The 17,472-nt window shown below is 32.9% G+C and overlaps 1 protein-coding gene across 3 annotated transcripts in view; it reads left to right on the top strand.

Annotated features, from left to right (window-relative positions):
- The window catches only part of Dhc64C (dynein heavy chain, cytoplasmic), an 897,235-nt gene that overhangs the window by 392,665 nt on the left and 487,098 nt on the right, over positions 1-17,472 (top strand). For all 3 annotated transcript variants that reach the window (XM_089590008.1, XM_089590007.1, XM_089590009.1), the window contains exon 9: positions 5,993-6,387. In XM_089590008.1, the coding sequence (XP_089446134.1) occupies positions 5,993-6,387 (395 nt within the window). The remainder of the gene's footprint in view (positions 1-5,992; positions 6,388-17,472) is intronic.

Genomic DNA, 17,472 nt, shown 5'->3' with positions numbered 1-17,472 from the left:
GACACGTAATGTAAAACGTTTTCAGTTGAAAATTTTGCATCTATTCTTGACACTTCTCAGAACAAAAATGTCTTATTGAAATTATTTTCGTTCGGAATCCATACAGTTTATTTGCCATTACCATTGTCGATTACCAGAGCAACAAAGTCCGGGAGCTGAACCTTTTTATTTTTTATCGCTACAATGAATACGAATACATATTGTTGTACCTTTAAGAAATCTAAAAGATTTAAGTAATTACTGGCGTCAGGGTTATAATGAAAAGCTGATCACGTAATGGATTGTTTATTTGTCAATTTTATCGTTGCTGTTTCAATGTCAATAAATGTTCTGCGTCAGTTTTCTGACGTCTAACATTGTCAACATTTAAAGCATTTAAAGTTTTCCTTCCAATTTGCTCTCTTGAGACTAAATGTATGGTTAAAACTCTTGTGAGCCCTAAAAGCTGTTTTTGTCAATTTTGTTAAGTTGTAATGTATATGTTGGCAAGGTAGTTTGACGTTTGATGGCCCTAAAAAAGACACGTGCGCTAAACTCTTTCTTGACTGAAGTTTCAAGTAAACGTGACTGTCTAGATACCTTATTGTAATCTTCTCTGACCTGAAGTTGTAGCACCAGACACATCAGGGGGAAACTGTAAAGTCCAAAGCGTTGGAGCTAGTTGTAGAGCTCTTTGCCAGTGTCTCTTGATGTTACTGCAGAGACGTTGGTGTCCGAAGCACCTTCTTTTTTTGCAGAACTCAGTCATTTTAGTAATCGAAGGTAGGGAGATTGGTTTGTAACACTTGCCTGTTGGGGAGTCTCCCGTTGGCTCAAGTTTATTTTTTCTTTATAGCTTTACTGTAAGGTTCGTCCAACGCAGACCTCGGAGAGAGATTGGTAATTGCTGGTTGAACGCTTAGAGTCGAGAAGATAATGTATGGTCGTTGGTAGCCAGGGTTTCCAGCCTCGCAACAAACAATCGCTTGTGACGTCTGCTAGTGAATGACTGACTTGGTTTAATAGTGTCCGGCTTGATACAGTCTTTCAATCGACGAATCGTTGCTGATAATGGTATTAAAAGATATTTGTTAGCAAGGTAGCTTTATGTTAAATGGCCCTAAAAAGACTGGTAGTACTTCGAGTTATTTCTTGTTGTTATTATCATTATTATTATTTTTATCATAATTATTATTATCATTCTTATTATTACTATTATTTTGATTATTATTATTGTTATTATTGTTACTACTATTATTATTACTATTATTATTGTTCTTTATTATGGAGAGCCAGCTGTGGGTAGCTTGACTCTTACCCTCAGAGTCTATGCATACGGAGACCGTAGTGCAGGGGGGTACACTGCTGGCCAAAAAATATCTTCGAGCTATTCCCCGGATAACCAACCGTTCACCGTTGGTTGGGGAATTGGGCCTGAAAAATACATCCTCTGTGGGTATGCCGTTAGGACGAAACTCTGAGTAAAAAGCCGATGAAATTTTCAGTTCATGTGGCGTCCCAAACTCCTCCACATTGTTTTTCCTTGCTTGCTGTTGTAGCAAAATCTGCTCTGTAGCACCATGTCAGTTGGAAGAATGGCCACAAAATCCTGAAGTGTTAAAGCAGACTGTGCTCTGGCTAAACGTCTCCTGGTATTACGCTGAAGGCGTTGGCGCTCAGCATGCCTTTTATTCGTGGCACTCATTACTTTTAGTAGTTCGGGATTGGATGGAATTTGACTGAAGTTGCTTGACTAGTGGTAAAGACAGTTCTCGGTAGCTGGGTTATCCAGCTGCACGGCTCACAACTCTTTTCTTAATGCACTGTTGGTGAACAACTCTGGTATTTGGTACTTTTCTTGAGCATATCATAACTAGACTTACTTAGTTCTAATGCAGGTAGCTTCGATTTTACTTCACGCCACCTAGTAGATTCGACTGAACTAAAGTTAAAAGCTAGCGTATTTTTGCGAATTTCGGAGCTTATTTTTTGCTTTTGTTATGAATTTTTTCAAGACAAAAACTATTCTAAAAGCATTTAAGATGTGTTGAAATTCAGTATGCAAAGCTTAAGCCTGATTGATTAAGTAGTTTTCTTGGTTAGCAATTACAACGGTTTTCATGACTTTGGTTTGTATATTCGTAAGATGTATAATAATGATAAGGTTGCTTAACTTACGATTTTTATTTTTGCACCAAGCGCAGACTTGTTAAAAAACTAATGTGAATCTTATGCGTATTTTATACTTACGATCAATTTCTAATTGAATAAATTCCCAAAAATACAACAGAATTAATCAAAAACATACTTTTTGTATTTGGAGGAAGGCTGTTTCTGTATTTGTGATGACCCAACTGTCTTGACCGTTAAAGAGTGTTTTTGGATCAACGGGTTATACGGTAGAAATATCGCATTTTCAATGATTATTTTTGCAATAAAAATGACAAAAAAAATAATGAAAATTGTGGATCAAGATTCAAAAAATAGTTAACTTAAAATTCATGAGAAATGCATATTGAAAGTTGGCGTGCAAAACACTAATCATTGTTGTAATAATTTATCTTTTAATATTATTAATAAATTCAGCCTTAATAATATATTTGAAAATTTTCTTACCACAGCTATTAAGATAAAAATTAATTTCTTATGTACTAAATTAAAAGTCATTGTTATAAGTTTGCCAGAGAAGTTGGCGCATGAAGCTCACAGAGCGATGAAGCCTTACTAGTGTACGTATATACTAGTAGAACTTTGCGAGCCAACCCCTTACGAATAATTCATGGTTTAAAGTTTATTAAAAGTTGAAAAAATTCCCATTACTAAAAATTAACGACACTTACCTATAATTTCATTTATAGAACAAGTTCGAAACTACAAGATTATTTATTTGCTTAAAAAGAATTTTAAAAAATGTAGACATAATAAATGACTAACAGCAGAGTATAGCACTATTAAAGATTCAGATGATGTTTCACCAGAAAGTTTTTATTTTTGCTGATACCCGAAAAATTTACCGAAAAATTATTGTAAACAAACATACATAAATAAATTGTTTACATTTGTTGATCTCATCGTTGTTCTAATATTGCCTCCATTAGGAAACTTAGAATGTGACAAAAACAATCCGAAAAATTATTTGGAAAGTAATAAACAAATAACCTTTTTACAATATCATCTGTGCAGACTATAATACAGACTCAACAAACTAGATTTCAGCTTTTTCTTCTATGCCAGAAGTCATATAAGAAGATATTTTAGATAATCATTATAACAAATCTAAAAATGAAGATAATCATTTCGTTAATAGTTTCATAATTGTATCATACATCAAATTTTTTTTTGATGTACAAATATCACATGAATGTTAAATATTCTGCATCTATCCAAAGCACTAAATTCCTGTATGACTACATACATAAAAACTTTACACGAGCATTTGTAGAAGTTTAAAAATTAAATGATTCTGAAATTGGAATTCTAGATAAAATCAAAACTATGTTAATAGTCCATATTCAAGTCCGATGGAAGCAGCATGTAGATTTCAAGAGTCTCTAATCGGTGGTTGCAATTACGAAGTGGTTAATTTAGCCGTACATTCTTAATATAAGAAAAAATGAATATTCAAAAAAAGTTAATTAGGAATGCTAAAAAATGGCAGACACCTTGATACTTTTTTTGAATTAAATGAAACTTTTTTATCGACGATTCAGCTAAAACAATTTTAGGTTAAATAATAGTAAACTTTTATTTCTAGAGAAATAAAATTATATCTGTGACATTAAAAGGTTAAGCACCTTCGTAACTACCAAAAAATAATGCCAAGCATAAGAAAGTAAAAGGTTAGGCAAGTATGATTTGTTAAAATCAGTCCAACATACTATACTCTTTATAGTCTTGAAACAAATTTTCAAAACTTAGCTATTCCTTTAACACCACAAAGTTAGTTGTTATTTTATTACTTTTTCAATTTTCAAAATACCAATAAATGAATTTTTTGAACAATTTTCTACATCGAATGTTTGCATGAAAATCCTTGTAGTAGAGTACATATTTCCAATTATTTTTCGACTTTTTTAATTGGTCAAAAATAATATCAAATTCCTTATATTCTTCAGAAATTTTTGTTTTAATATTTGCACTTTTTTGTTTTTATATTTTGTATTGCATATTTACTAGATATCAGTTTTTTTTTTTTTTTTCTTTTTTTTGTATATAAAGAAAATTATAATAATCCATAAACAATACATGGATATGTAATACATTTATTTTTTATTTTTTTATAATGTTTTACGTTACAGTTATCACGGTGATGCAACGGTAGGGTTGCAAAATTCTATATCGTGTAATTTACTTTATATTTGGTAGTTTTACTAATCGTAATGATACTTTAAGTCTTTGTAAATCCAAGAAATTTATGTGTTAAAGTCCAGTTTTTTGTTTATATTTTTTTTCTTTTTGTTTTCTATTTTGGGTGATTACCGTGACAGCTCTTAGGCCAAGTCGCTGGGACCACCCACTCACGACTTATGTGTGAAGGTGTATAGCCGCACCTGTTTTCAAACTTTTTTATTGATATCATACCTAATCCATGGGTACAGTGTAAGTATCTCCGGTGAAACACCTTGCCAGTTAAGCTGACACTCTCTCACCAATGGTGCATCGGGTCCACTCGCCACTGTGTATCCTTTCCCCGGAGAGGACTCCATATTTCAGGACGTCCACTCCTCGCTGGTTAAGCCGGCGCTTTCTGCCGAAGCATTGGATCCAGGCTAATTAGCATCCCCCAAGAAGCCCCATGTTTCAGGGACCACTCCTCGCCGGTAAAGTCGGTGATCCCTGCCTGGCGCATCGGATCCGCTGACCCCTACCTATCGCCCTAACACTGTTTCGCATTCACTTAGGCCCGAAGACCTGTGGGGCAAAGAAAAAACCCTGGAATTACTCTGAAGGCAAATTTCACGGCAAAACAGTCGGAATTACGTAGGAACTTTTCCCGATGAAAACAGTTTTCGAAAAAACCTGCATTTACCGGGAATTGAACGCATGACCCATAGAACAGCGTTGTATCAGTAACAAACACGCTTACCACTGAGCCAACGCCACTCGTTAAGTCGAATTTTTATTAGAGGTACACTAACTATAAGTGTCAATACATATCATATTTGGTGTTTCGCCAGAAAGAACGCTATATAAAGGTATATGAATTTTAAATGGACATTTTCAACGTTTTATTACAACGTAGAGTTGTATGGGCAATTGATTCTCCTTAAAACTGTCCATTTAATAAATAAATTGCATAATATACTTTTTTTTATTAATTGTGTGACATAAAAAGTATGTAATATGATTTTTATTAGCTGGCTTTTAATTATCTAATCTTAGAAAGTAAATTGTTAAATCTTTGAAACATATTATTGTCGTTACCCACAGACAAAATTTTAAAGTTGCTATAAATTTTTTAAATTTTAGTCTGAAGTGCTTATTTATGCAAATTTCATGAAAAAAAAAAAAAAAAAAAAAAAAAACTAATTCAACTTTTGTGACCATTTATGATGTTAGTCTCATATAACTATACCATTGGAAATACATTGTTTTTGCTATAAGTTACCTGAATTAAGATTAAGACAAATTTACTTCTTCTGTTTTACTTGACATAGAGTGTCTTAATTATTTGTACTTACATGTTTTAATACATACAAGTGCATACAGTTTATTAAAGCTTTTACTAGGTATATTGCAAGTTTGTAAAAGTAGTTTTTCATAATTAAGATTTGACAAGCCATCGTTAAAACAAGTTAATGAGTAGTTATTGCGTTGTTTATTATAAGATCTAATGGTCTTGTAATTTGGAATCTTCCAAAGTACTAATTGTTATGTTTCATCGTTAGTAATTAAAATCATTATAAATGATTTAAGAATAATTAGTAGTTAATCCAAATTTTACCTTGTCATCGATTTTATTTTTTTTAATCATAACTCTTTTATTATTTATAAATTTTTCTTTGCATTTTAGGCAATGGGGCGAATTTTTGTAGGATTATGTCAAGTTGGGGCGTGGGGTTGTTTCGATGAGTTTAATCGGCTAGAAGAAAGGATGCTTTCAGCAGTTTCTCAACAAGTTCAAACTATACAGGAAGCCTTAAAAAGTCAAATAGAAGGCCAAAAAAATGAAGCTTTGTGTGTAGAGTTAGTCGGAAAACAAGTTAAGGTATCTACAGACATGGCAATTTTTATAACGATGAATCCAGGTTATGCTGGAAGATCCAACCTGCCAGATAACTTAAAAAAACTATTCAGATCATTAGCAATGACGAGTCCAGATAGGCAATTGATTGCCGAAGTAATGTTGTTCAGTCAAGGATTTCGTACTGCAGAAAAGTTAGCCTGCAAGATCGTCCCTTTTTTCAGGTAAGACAAAAAAAATTGTAATCGACGTTTACTTTTAAAAGCATGTTAATTAAGTTCTTACAAATTTTTAATGTTTATTAGTTATGAAACATTTTACTTAATATATGTGCTCGTAATCATTTCTTATAGTATTGGATAATATTTAAAAATTTATTTATATACCTCAAGAAAATCTTGACAAAACTATATAAATTATAACTAACGTAGTTCCGAATTTTTCCACGTTTGCATGCCAGCAAACATGAAATTGGGTAAACTACTATATCCGCAGAAGGGTTTTATGTACAACAATAAAATGAAAGTGCAAAAGAAGTTTGCCATTATGCTAACAAAATCAGCAAAATACATGAAAAAAAGTTAGTGATAAATGTATACAAATGTTTGAATTTTCAAGATATGAGATTGCTACTATCTTAATTTTTTACTATCTTTTTCTAAGAAGGCGCATTCATCCATTAAGTAAACTCAGCTATGGTGAATTCCAGTTATTTATCACCTGATCATGCAAATTTCTTGAGTTAAATATGTATCAATACTTGTCTTTGTAAATAGCAAATTTCTTTATGGATAAAATCTTTACTGATGCTCATATTACAAGCAATATTCCTGACTTAGATAAGTTGTCGAATTTGTATTCGTAGCAAAACTATTAACTACACCAAACCAGAAATAGGATACATGCACGAGCCCTGGCTTAGTTAAGTATCTTATTCTAAAAAACGTTGTTGAAAAATTCTGTGACAAATTTTGATGTTTTGTCTTAATTTTGCTGTAAGCATACTGAATCGTTATAGATTGGCTCTTAAAGTGCAGCAAACAATGGAATGTTTGATGAAAATACAGTTCATTTTAAACTTTAGACTTATTAAAATTCGGTTATATTTTTATACGTACAGAGTGTTTTATTTAAACTACCATGAGCTTTTCTGTTCTGTACAACTACATTTTTTTTTTTGCATTTTTTCTTTGACACATGACCTAATTTCTGTAAATTGTCTTCTATCCTCTTGTATTTCATCCCTAAAGATTTGTTCACTCGAAATAAATGCATCGAATTATAAGTCTGTGTGTAATTATCTCTCAATACTCACCGTATTATACCTCAACAATAACCGTAAGTATTTGTCTGATATGGTGTCCTTATATAATTGTATTTCTGGTCTTTTTTATTGATTTAATTTAATTTCAATTGTATGCATGAATTTATTGATATTATTTATTAATACATTTTATGGAGTTATCATCAATTATTGATGCGCGTAGTTATAGTTAAAATTATATATTCAATAAAATATTTAAATCAATAAAATAGACAAGAAAAAAAAAAATTAGAATTAACTGGCCGAAATATTAAAATTTTTTTTTCTCTTGAGATTTAAATGAGATGCGTCTAGAAAACGCTGTGTATGACTCAGGCTTGTGTCTGAGCTGTCACCAACAAGCCCGTTCTTACTTATTTACTGACTTTAGGCACATGGACAGTGGGCTCAAAATAACGAGATACCTCACTTTTTTGAAGCAACCAAACGGTAAGTCATAAGTAATGTATTCTTCGCGTCTAATAGTTATGCTACATTTTTCTCAATTCATATAAAAATTCTACCTATTGAACTTAGAACTGCTTTTAATGCAAAGTAGTTCTTTATTTAAAAAGGTTACTTTTATAATTTTATGTGTGAATGAACAATTACCAAAGTATGTTCAGTATAGGATGCCAATGTACCTTGTTGAATGGCTTTGGATGGCTTAAAAGCGATAAGACCACCAAAAAATGTACTGGTAAGAGCTACAGCATCAGTAGCCTAAGTGCTAAGACGGCATAGTGGCCTAGAATTGAGGCAGGCCTCAATAATAAAGCCAGTGTGACCGATTCCTCATATGCAAGTTTGAGCTCTCTGATGACCCTACATAATTAACACCTCCTTAGTATCGTATGCTGCCAACATTGATGCTACGCTGTCTATGAAGGGCAACGACTTAGCAAAGAGCGATTTCAGCTCTTTGGCCGCGTTCATGAAGGTCGAGGATTTGTTGGAGTCGATAGTGTTGCACACTTCTCAGCGTATACAGAACCAGGCATAAGCTGCAGTAAAGACCTTTTTAGTTAGATCAGAGACAATATTTGTACACATTTTGCGTGACAAGACATATATGAATAGTTTTGTAATGTTTGATTGTCTTTGAGTCTCAACTTCTGGAAAACAGCACTGGAATTCGGCCAGCATAATCCACTCCGATAACTGCAAATGCTTGAGACGGTGTTACTCGTGCTATTGGTAGGAGAGCCATTTGTTAAACCTGGCTTTGACTGTTTAAGCGATTCCACTAGATGCACTGCCTGTGGACATCAGTTGCAACAGCAAGACGATGTGTCATCCATAGTAAGCAATATAGATGTGACAGCATTAATTGGATGTCTTCGTAAAGAGTATACTTATGCACCTCTTTCACGAGTTGCTTTACAATGATACATTCACCGAGAAAAACGATCAATTGTTTTTATTGTATGGGATTGATGCATACTTTAGTCGTTCTGTGGCAACAAAATGGTTAGGCCGAGATAAAGTTCGCTTAGCCTTATTGCCATAAAAGTTGCTTTCATTTCTTTTTAAACTATTGGATATCAATTGCTCTAAAGCTGGAAGTATAAGTCAGACAACATGTGTCATAGGGCGTTAGATCGATGTTTTGTCTCGTTGGACGATTTTAGACGCCAATGAAAACAGTAAGCTAAGGTCTTGATGGTCTTATCGAATTTTGGGATTTTGTACAGGCAGTTTTTCTGTTGTCTTGTTTCGCTGTTTTCTCATTTACTGTGGCCAAAATGAGTTCTTCATTGTTGGCCTGTGTGGTGATACACTTAAAAAGTGGCTAGTCATCCTCAGTTTTGGTCAACCACTCCAGCTTTTGCCACTAGAATTTATGTAAGACTACAGTAGCTGATGTTAAGCTTCGCATTCCGTAGCTTACAGCATTGTCTACATAACGTAACTGCTTCTACGTAGCTGATGTAAGACTGCAGTAAAACTGTAGTACAAAGTTCCAGTCTTGATAGCAAATGAGCTTTGGTGGGAGCTACTTTGATTTTTTCCATCATCAGTATGAAAGTACGACCGGACACATCTGCATAAATGACAGCAATATTAGACCGTTGTGATGCATCAAAAAATCTACACAACTGCTAGTTATCTATTTTTTATGTGTTAACCCATGTTAGTATGCGTATATCGAATTTTTTTACAGTGTAGAAGTTGGTTATTCGTTTCCAAGAAATCGTTATTTTTAAGATCGCTGGCAGTTTAATCGTACTCAGTCGATAACATCAGAGTCGAGCTCAGAGTGGATGTGGTTTATGCATCGGCGGCTACGGTGGCTTATTGCCCCCCACGCGCCGTACCGCCGTGCGCAAAAAATACACATTAGGTTTATCATTTTTTAAGTAACTTTCATATACCATAAAAAACTTGATACTTTGGTTACTTGTACAGTAAGTATTAAAGAATATGATCTCGCAAAAAAATTGCATCTAATGTTGCAAATAACTTTTTTTAGGCCGTATTGCTAAAGTACTTTTTTTTGCACTTAGCTGTGGTTTGCAAAAACTATCGATCTGATCTTACTGAAATTTGATGTGGTTTTCAAGCTCATTTTCAATCATTCAATTTCAGCTCTTAATGTTTATGCAAAAGAGAGTTATTAATATTTTAATTTTGGTTAAAAAAATAAGGTTTTTTGCATTTTGCAGGAGAATCACTAGACCAATTGAGATAGACTGGAGCTTGTTTTGTTCATATTTTTGTCATAAATACTTCTATGTCTTTTTTTTTTAATTTTAAGGCTTATTGTTAATTTTCGAAGCTAAGAACCGTGTTTTACCATTTTTGCCATATTTCTTGAAGCTTTAGCGAAAAACATTTTTTGTTTGATTTTATTACAATCGATTGGCATTGTTTGATTCTTTACAACTTATTTTTTACGCTATTCTGAATTTCTACTGCCAAAAACTTAATTCGATCCCACTATAGTTAGTTGTGGATTATGCTAGTTCAATTTGGTAATTCTCAATTTTGTTCCATAACATAAGCTATTGGATATTGATAAATTTCAAATGAACCTTACGATTGAATCGCTTTTTAAATGCAATTAATACGGTCTTATACCCTTATTCATATAAATAAAGATTTTTGAATAAAAATTTAAATAAATATCTTTATAAATTTGGTCCAACAACTTTTTATGAATTGCATTATCCTTACTATAGTACACTTAGAAATTTTTTTATATAACTTGCTACTGATTTGTTCAACATGTACATATATTTATTATTAGTCATTAGGATTAAATTATCAATAGAATGATTAAAATGGATATTAATTTTAAAACAAAAATTATCAGAAAGCTGAACCACCTATAATTAAAATTGATCTATTTTACTTTTTCTTATTTTTAGTAACACTAATGACGAATTTTTATCCATACAATATAAATGTGTAGTCAATCTATATATCGTAATTTTTTTTTAATTTCTTAATATTTTATAGTTTTTTGTACGGAAGCTTATTTGTGACTGTTTTCTGCTACTCCTAGAATTTGGCGAAAATAAATACTAAAAATATACAACTTTTCTCCCTATAGTCAATTACAAAATAATTAAAATTACACAAATCTTTTAATGTATAGTCTGCCATTTCTAATGCTTTTTTTGAAATCGTTCTAGCTTTATTCTAAGTTATCACGTGTGTTTCTCGCAATATCTTTTCTTAGATTCTTTTTTTAAATTTACATATTTAATGAGATTTAAATATAGAAAAAGTGTCCCTGTTCGAAGACTCGTCATAGCTGTAGGTAATGTAATTGATGAGATATCTGATCATGCCATGAAATTTTCTTATTTAAAAAAATAAAATGATAAGTTAATGTTTTATATAGAAACGTTTAACCGCAACCTCCTGGTCTATCAATAATGTATGGTGTAATATTCTTACAGCAAACGTCTTCCACTTCATCTTGCTCCTAAGTTATACATTAAAATATACACAATAAGAACACATCTTAGTGTGATAGACCATCTTAATAAAAAACAATCTATGGCGTTTTGCCAATTAATGCTGGCCTTTTCAATCATTAAAAAAATAACATATAACAAAACATAGAATAATAAACGATTCGTTCACCAAAAATAAAAATCAACGAATAACAAATTAATATTTTGTATCGTAAATACATCGCCCGCTTAAACCAAAACATATGCAACTAAATATCTTATATTACAAATCCTATATGATAGATGTGTGTATCCGTAAAATGGCAAAACTGCATAATAAAATGTGAATTATTTCCTTATTTCAGAAAAACAACACGTTTTCTTAATGCTTCAACGTTTGTCTCACGAATCCCCTTCACTTGCATCTTAGTAACACTAAAAAATATAACAAAAAGGTGCGTCACACAACTTAAAGCCCTGTGGTTCAAAAATCTAGGTTCATTATGTTAATAAAGTAGGGTATATGGAAATGTGTGGCTATCACAACAACAAAATTTTTACTGTGGTTTAAGATATTCATCATACGTATAAAATGTATAAAGTATGTATGAAACTTATGAAACGTATGAAAACCAAAAGGCCGTGTAAAAGTATAGAAATATGTAACACTGTAATTTTGATAATTGAAAAAAAACAAAAATAATTTATTCTGAAAAATTTAGGCTGGGTACCATCACCTCATTTCTCCATCGTTTAAGTAGGCTATTCGAGAATTTTACAACCAATTTTTGTGGGTGCACGAGATAAGGTAAAACCAAAAATAAAAAAAAATTAAAATAGTTAATAAGTTCAAACTGTATATTTAAAACACTGTTTCTTACAATAGATTTTAGATTGGGGAAAAATAGATCAGCTTTAAAATATTATACGAAGTTACCATTAACAATTGATTCGAAATTTTAAAATTTTCAGTGTTATTACTGTCAAAAACACTATTCTGAAAATAGGACAAGACTGCAAAAGTATTTAATTAACTATTGCAAAAAATTTTGCGGGTTCAATTTATTCATTTTTGAACCGAAAAACAGAAAGTAAAAGGACATAGGAACATGTTTCTAATCCAACTCTGGATGAAAGTAGTCAATAAAAATTTGATTCTAACCAAGAAAACAGTAACTATCCTAGTATTAATTTTTTTTGTTTTTAATAAAAATAAAAATTTTTACTTAAAAAGAATATTTTTTATATGTAGAGGTTAATAAGTTGCAAATTAAACAAAGCCATGTTATACATGAAATTTCTCAGAGCATCAAAAGTTTTTTTGAATACATGTCTTAGTAAGAAACAGAAGTTTGTCAGAAATTGTTTGCAAACATCATCTATGCCTCTGGATGTCTACTACAACTTACGGAAAGTAAGTATAAGCAAGATTTTTTTCAACAAGTTAAGACCACGTTTTCAATTATCATAGCACTACCAGTCATTGAAGTTCTTACTCTATTCTACATATTGTGACGTAGTAAATATAGTTCATAAGAATTTCAGAAACGTTTCTACAGTCGGCTTTCAATGCGATGGATGGTTAAATATAAGAAATAGAGGCATAATTAATTTTATGTTGTCTACGCCAGAGCCTGCTTTTTTCAGTCAGTTGAAAGCGAAGCAAATGAACGGCTGATTACATAGCTAACCAAATTTCTAGTGTTATTGAGGTTTTTGGTGGCAAGAAAGTGTTGGACGTTTGTCCGGACAACGAAAGTAAAATGGTTGCTGCTTGGCCCATTTTAGAAGATGAAAGTGGAGATATTTCTTTTTACGGGTGCTTAGCCCATATCCTTCATTTTTTGGTTTAAGACATACTTCTTTTACCAAGTGCTAATAAAGTCATAAGAGCTGCTGTAGATCGATATTGGCCACGCATAAATAATATCATTAACCGTGCACAGTGATTCTACACTAATTTTAAACTTTTTTGCTATCAGATATGTAAAATCAGCTATACAACCAATGCCCTCGGTAGAGTGTTTTCTTTGCGAAATTCCTCTCCCAATACTAATGAAAGACAACCCAAAGGCTTTATCCTGGCCAGGCATCCAAGCAGCTAAGAGAGACTTCTCAAGTAATATCCTCCACAACAGCCATCGTCAGAGACAACCACGCCAAGCAGTCAGTATCCCACCCGAGGTACTGGAACAACCTTTGTAGTAACTTATACCAGTGACATCGAGAAAGATGGGGGAGGCCTAGGGCTGTTTATCAGCAATTACATTAGGCTGTCCTTCGCTAAGGCCTATGCCGCTGAGGTTACTCTTGCTAACCAACACTGGTCCTTCAAGAGTTCAGTGGCAAGCCAAATGAAACTTGGACCACCATCTTGGCGTGGGGATCGAAGAATCCAGACGGATACCAGTACAGTTACGCGTGCTGAGGTAAGTAGCCAGACAGACATCGCAGGTTCACCAGGTGCAAAAATTCGCTAGACGAAAAGCTGCGTACGCCTGATGGATTGCCCATGCTCGTCTCCGCGACGACCCTACAATCCGGAAACTTACGAGGCCAACCAAGCTTCTTCTGAAGCCCTGAATCATCTCGGACATCACAATCTCATTAGCGTCGAGTTCATCTCGGACATCACAATCTCATTAGCGTCGAGTTCATCAAACTAATCTCGGACCCCGTTGCTAAGGAGAAAGGGTAACACTGTCCAGTCACTCACTTATGAGCTAGAGCCATCTACGAGTAACGAGTACCAATTATTGGACGAAACGGAACATGACGCCTCCCCCGAGGATTCACCCAGTAGCCGAGCTAAGGAATCCATCTCTGCCTACCTTACACAGCTAGCTTTGTCAACAAATACTACGGATGAGAAATCACCCTCCGTAGAACAAACACATTTTAATGTCTAAGTGGGAGGTCCTGACTACAAAGAGCCACCCTCCATAAACTTTTCTCTCTCTAGTGGTTAGGGAGGGCGACCTTTTAACAAGATATTGTAAAAAAAGTGAAGAAATCTTACGTCAGTAAGGCTTTTTTTGACAAGATCCAGAACAGAAATTATTTAAATCTTGAATAAAGCAATGGCAAGACAAATGAATTATTGAATACTAGTCTTAAATTATTCGGTAAAACAAGGTGGGGCTCATCTTTACAGTGTTTAAAAAGCGCATTTAAAACAAAAAAATTTACAAGCTTTAAATCTTAAATCTGATGCTCAGTTTAAGCCTTAAAAAAAACGGTCATTTTTAATTTGCTACTTCAATCAGTTCTTTGAAATTCTATGGAAAAATTAGTTAATCTAATTAAGCTGTTTGTCGTTTTTATTTTTAAAGTTCAATCGAATAAGTCTACTTTAAGCAAGGTTTCGGAAATTTTTAAAACTTAATCCAAACAATTAAATTCTCAGAATAGTAATTTACCCTTTTTTAACTCTAAAGAAACTAACTTTATGAATATTGAATAAGTTGCTCGTGCAACTATGGCTATATGCCCAATTCATTGTGTAAAAAATTGATTGGATCCCAGATTCTGTGGCAAATCTTCGGATCAACGACAATACTTACTTGGAGCTGAATTAAAAAAAAACGTTGTGAAAAAATTTGAGTTACCGAAGCAAAAAATTCATAAAGAATTTTCACAATATATCGCTGAAGAAAATTTTTTGAGTTCACAGATGGTAAGAACGTCTCTTAATGTTTTGCCAAGAATACTATGATGGAAGAGTAAATATAAAGTAACTTCTATAAGTAAAATTGCTGTAAATATTTTGAATTTGGCATGTAGTTCGGCGGCCACTATGTGCTTTTGTAGTACTATCATTTTATAATGATCCCTAAAAAGTTAGTATTTTAATTAAAATTAGTATTTAATTCGTAATATATAATTATATCATTCTGTAATTTTAAAAATACGCTGATTTGAGTATTAAATAAAAAAATAACTAAATAAATAAATAAACAAATAAATAAAAGCAGTCAGTCACAAACTGACTGTATTTCTTACTGTTGTGACAAAATTTTTTTAATTTTTAGGTCAATTTACCAATTACTGGTCAGGAAATTTTTTACGGTCATTTTTAATTTAAAATATGGAAATACCTTACCGTAAGTTACGGTAAAATTATGGTAAAAATACGTAAATGTCAGACGTTTTTTTCTGACTGGTAAATTCACATCATTGTTAGCGATACGCACCATTCCGGTACATTCAAGAGGGCAGGCATTTACACACTTATATATGTTCACACGTACAATAGTTCTTTTTCCTACTCACACAGTATTCAGCAGGTCACTTTACAGCGCCGGATTTACGAGCGCTATTTGAGAGTTTTTTTTTTTAATTTTCAACGTTTTTCCTGACCTTGCTTAACTGAAGAGGAATCAACAAAATTTAATTTACATTACTGCTCAAGAATTTTACGTTCTTTTACTGCTTGATACTTTATTGAATTTGAAGATTTTATAAACTATTAAGACAAACTAAATCTTGTCTTGACTGTTAAAAATTTGGACTGCTTATAGTGGTGACAGTTTATGGTGCAGCTTCCAACATCTCCCTGCCAATAAAACTAGAAGTATGGAAAATTGCGAGGGCAGTTGATATCAGACGAAAATAGGGACGTCGTAATTAGTGCTCTGTCAACTTAGTTGATAAGCTGTTAAGGTGAGATATTAATTATAAACTAAAATTACAACCCAAGAAATTATTAGTTTCCAATATTTTATTTAAAAGTGAATGAAAAACAGTTCCCTCTGCACAAAGGTCTTCTGCACCTAGTAGCCTATAGTTCTTGTCTATAACTCGATCTGAGTCCACGTATATAGTTGCACGTAACCGCTATATAACAAAGACTAAATAGAGATTGTAGGCTGCCCCGAAGCTAAGCTAAAGTGATCGCCACACAATTTATGCTGCGTAAATATGCTGAAAAGAACTGCTCACTATGACTACCAGACAACCTCCCACTATCACTGGCCGGCTCAAAGGATGAAATGTTTATGATTAAAGTTGATTCACTAGACTATAAATTACATGAACTAGATTACATAATTATGTTAGCCCGATACATAGCAGAAGGAGAGAACGATGGTAAACAAGAAACCTCAGAATGCAGCATACGGTAAACACTTCTCAAGCAAAACAGAACAAGGCACAACACTTAATTTAATTAAACTATACTGTAACTGCAAGTATAATAATTATATTAATAAACAAGTTTATCAATTTTAGTTCAAATAAAGCGAAGTTGCATCACACAGAGACTTAATAAAGGCGGATTAACTGTAAGGTGGTATTAGAGCGAAACCACTTAACAAAGGCCAATTGATTTTAAGCCTCTTTATTAAGCAATATGACTTTACATGGGTGGTAAAACTGTAAGTGGTTTAACTAAGTGGTGTGGCTTAACAATAGTGGGTTAACTATAAGCGGTTTTATAAAGCGGTGTCACTTTGCAGCGGCGGATTAACTATGAAGTGACAGCAATTAGCGGTGTGACTTTACAAAGGTAGGTTAACTATAGAGTGGTGCTACTAAGTAGTGTGACAAGAAAAGCGTACACATACACATAAGTAGCTCAGTGATACACGCTGATCTGGAACATTCAAGCGCGCATGCATGCACAAACTCACACGTTCACACATACAATCGTTCTCTTTCCCACTCACCCTGTAGTCAGTTGAGCATTTTACAGCGCTGGGTTAATAAGTGATATTTAAGAGTTTTTCTTAAATATTGAACAATAGGGTCCAAGTTGCACTCATCAGTTTTTCTATTTATACTATTGCCGAACTGAAAAATGTTCAACAGTTTAAGGAATTCCGTGTGGAAGTCATTTATATATAGTTAATGTTTTTAACTATTCTTATTCTTAACAGTCTTGACGTCTAACCCACATTATCGTTGCCACAAAGAGGAAAAATCTTGAAGACTACTCCTGATGCTAAATTATTAGACAAAGCACATTAAAAACTAAACTTACGAAGATATCCAAACAAGGTGAATGCTTCATTACTTTTATATTTAGAAATAAATTAAATATATTAATATATGTTGTTAAAAGAAGATAATGCATAGTTAACTTTTTCACTGTCCATGACAAA

The sequence above is a fragment of the Copidosoma floridanum genome, unplaced genomic scaffold, assembly GCF_036245765.1.
Source record: "Copidosoma floridanum isolate Cflo_tuat_1 unplaced genomic scaffold, Cflo_Japanese_pri ptg000011l, whole genome shotgun sequence".
Taxonomy (NCBI): domain Eukaryota; kingdom Metazoa; phylum Arthropoda; class Insecta; order Hymenoptera; family Encyrtidae; genus Copidosoma; species Copidosoma floridanum.
The sequence above is the reverse complement of the archived record's forward strand: the minus strand, read 5'-3'. Positions and strand labels throughout refer to the sequence as shown.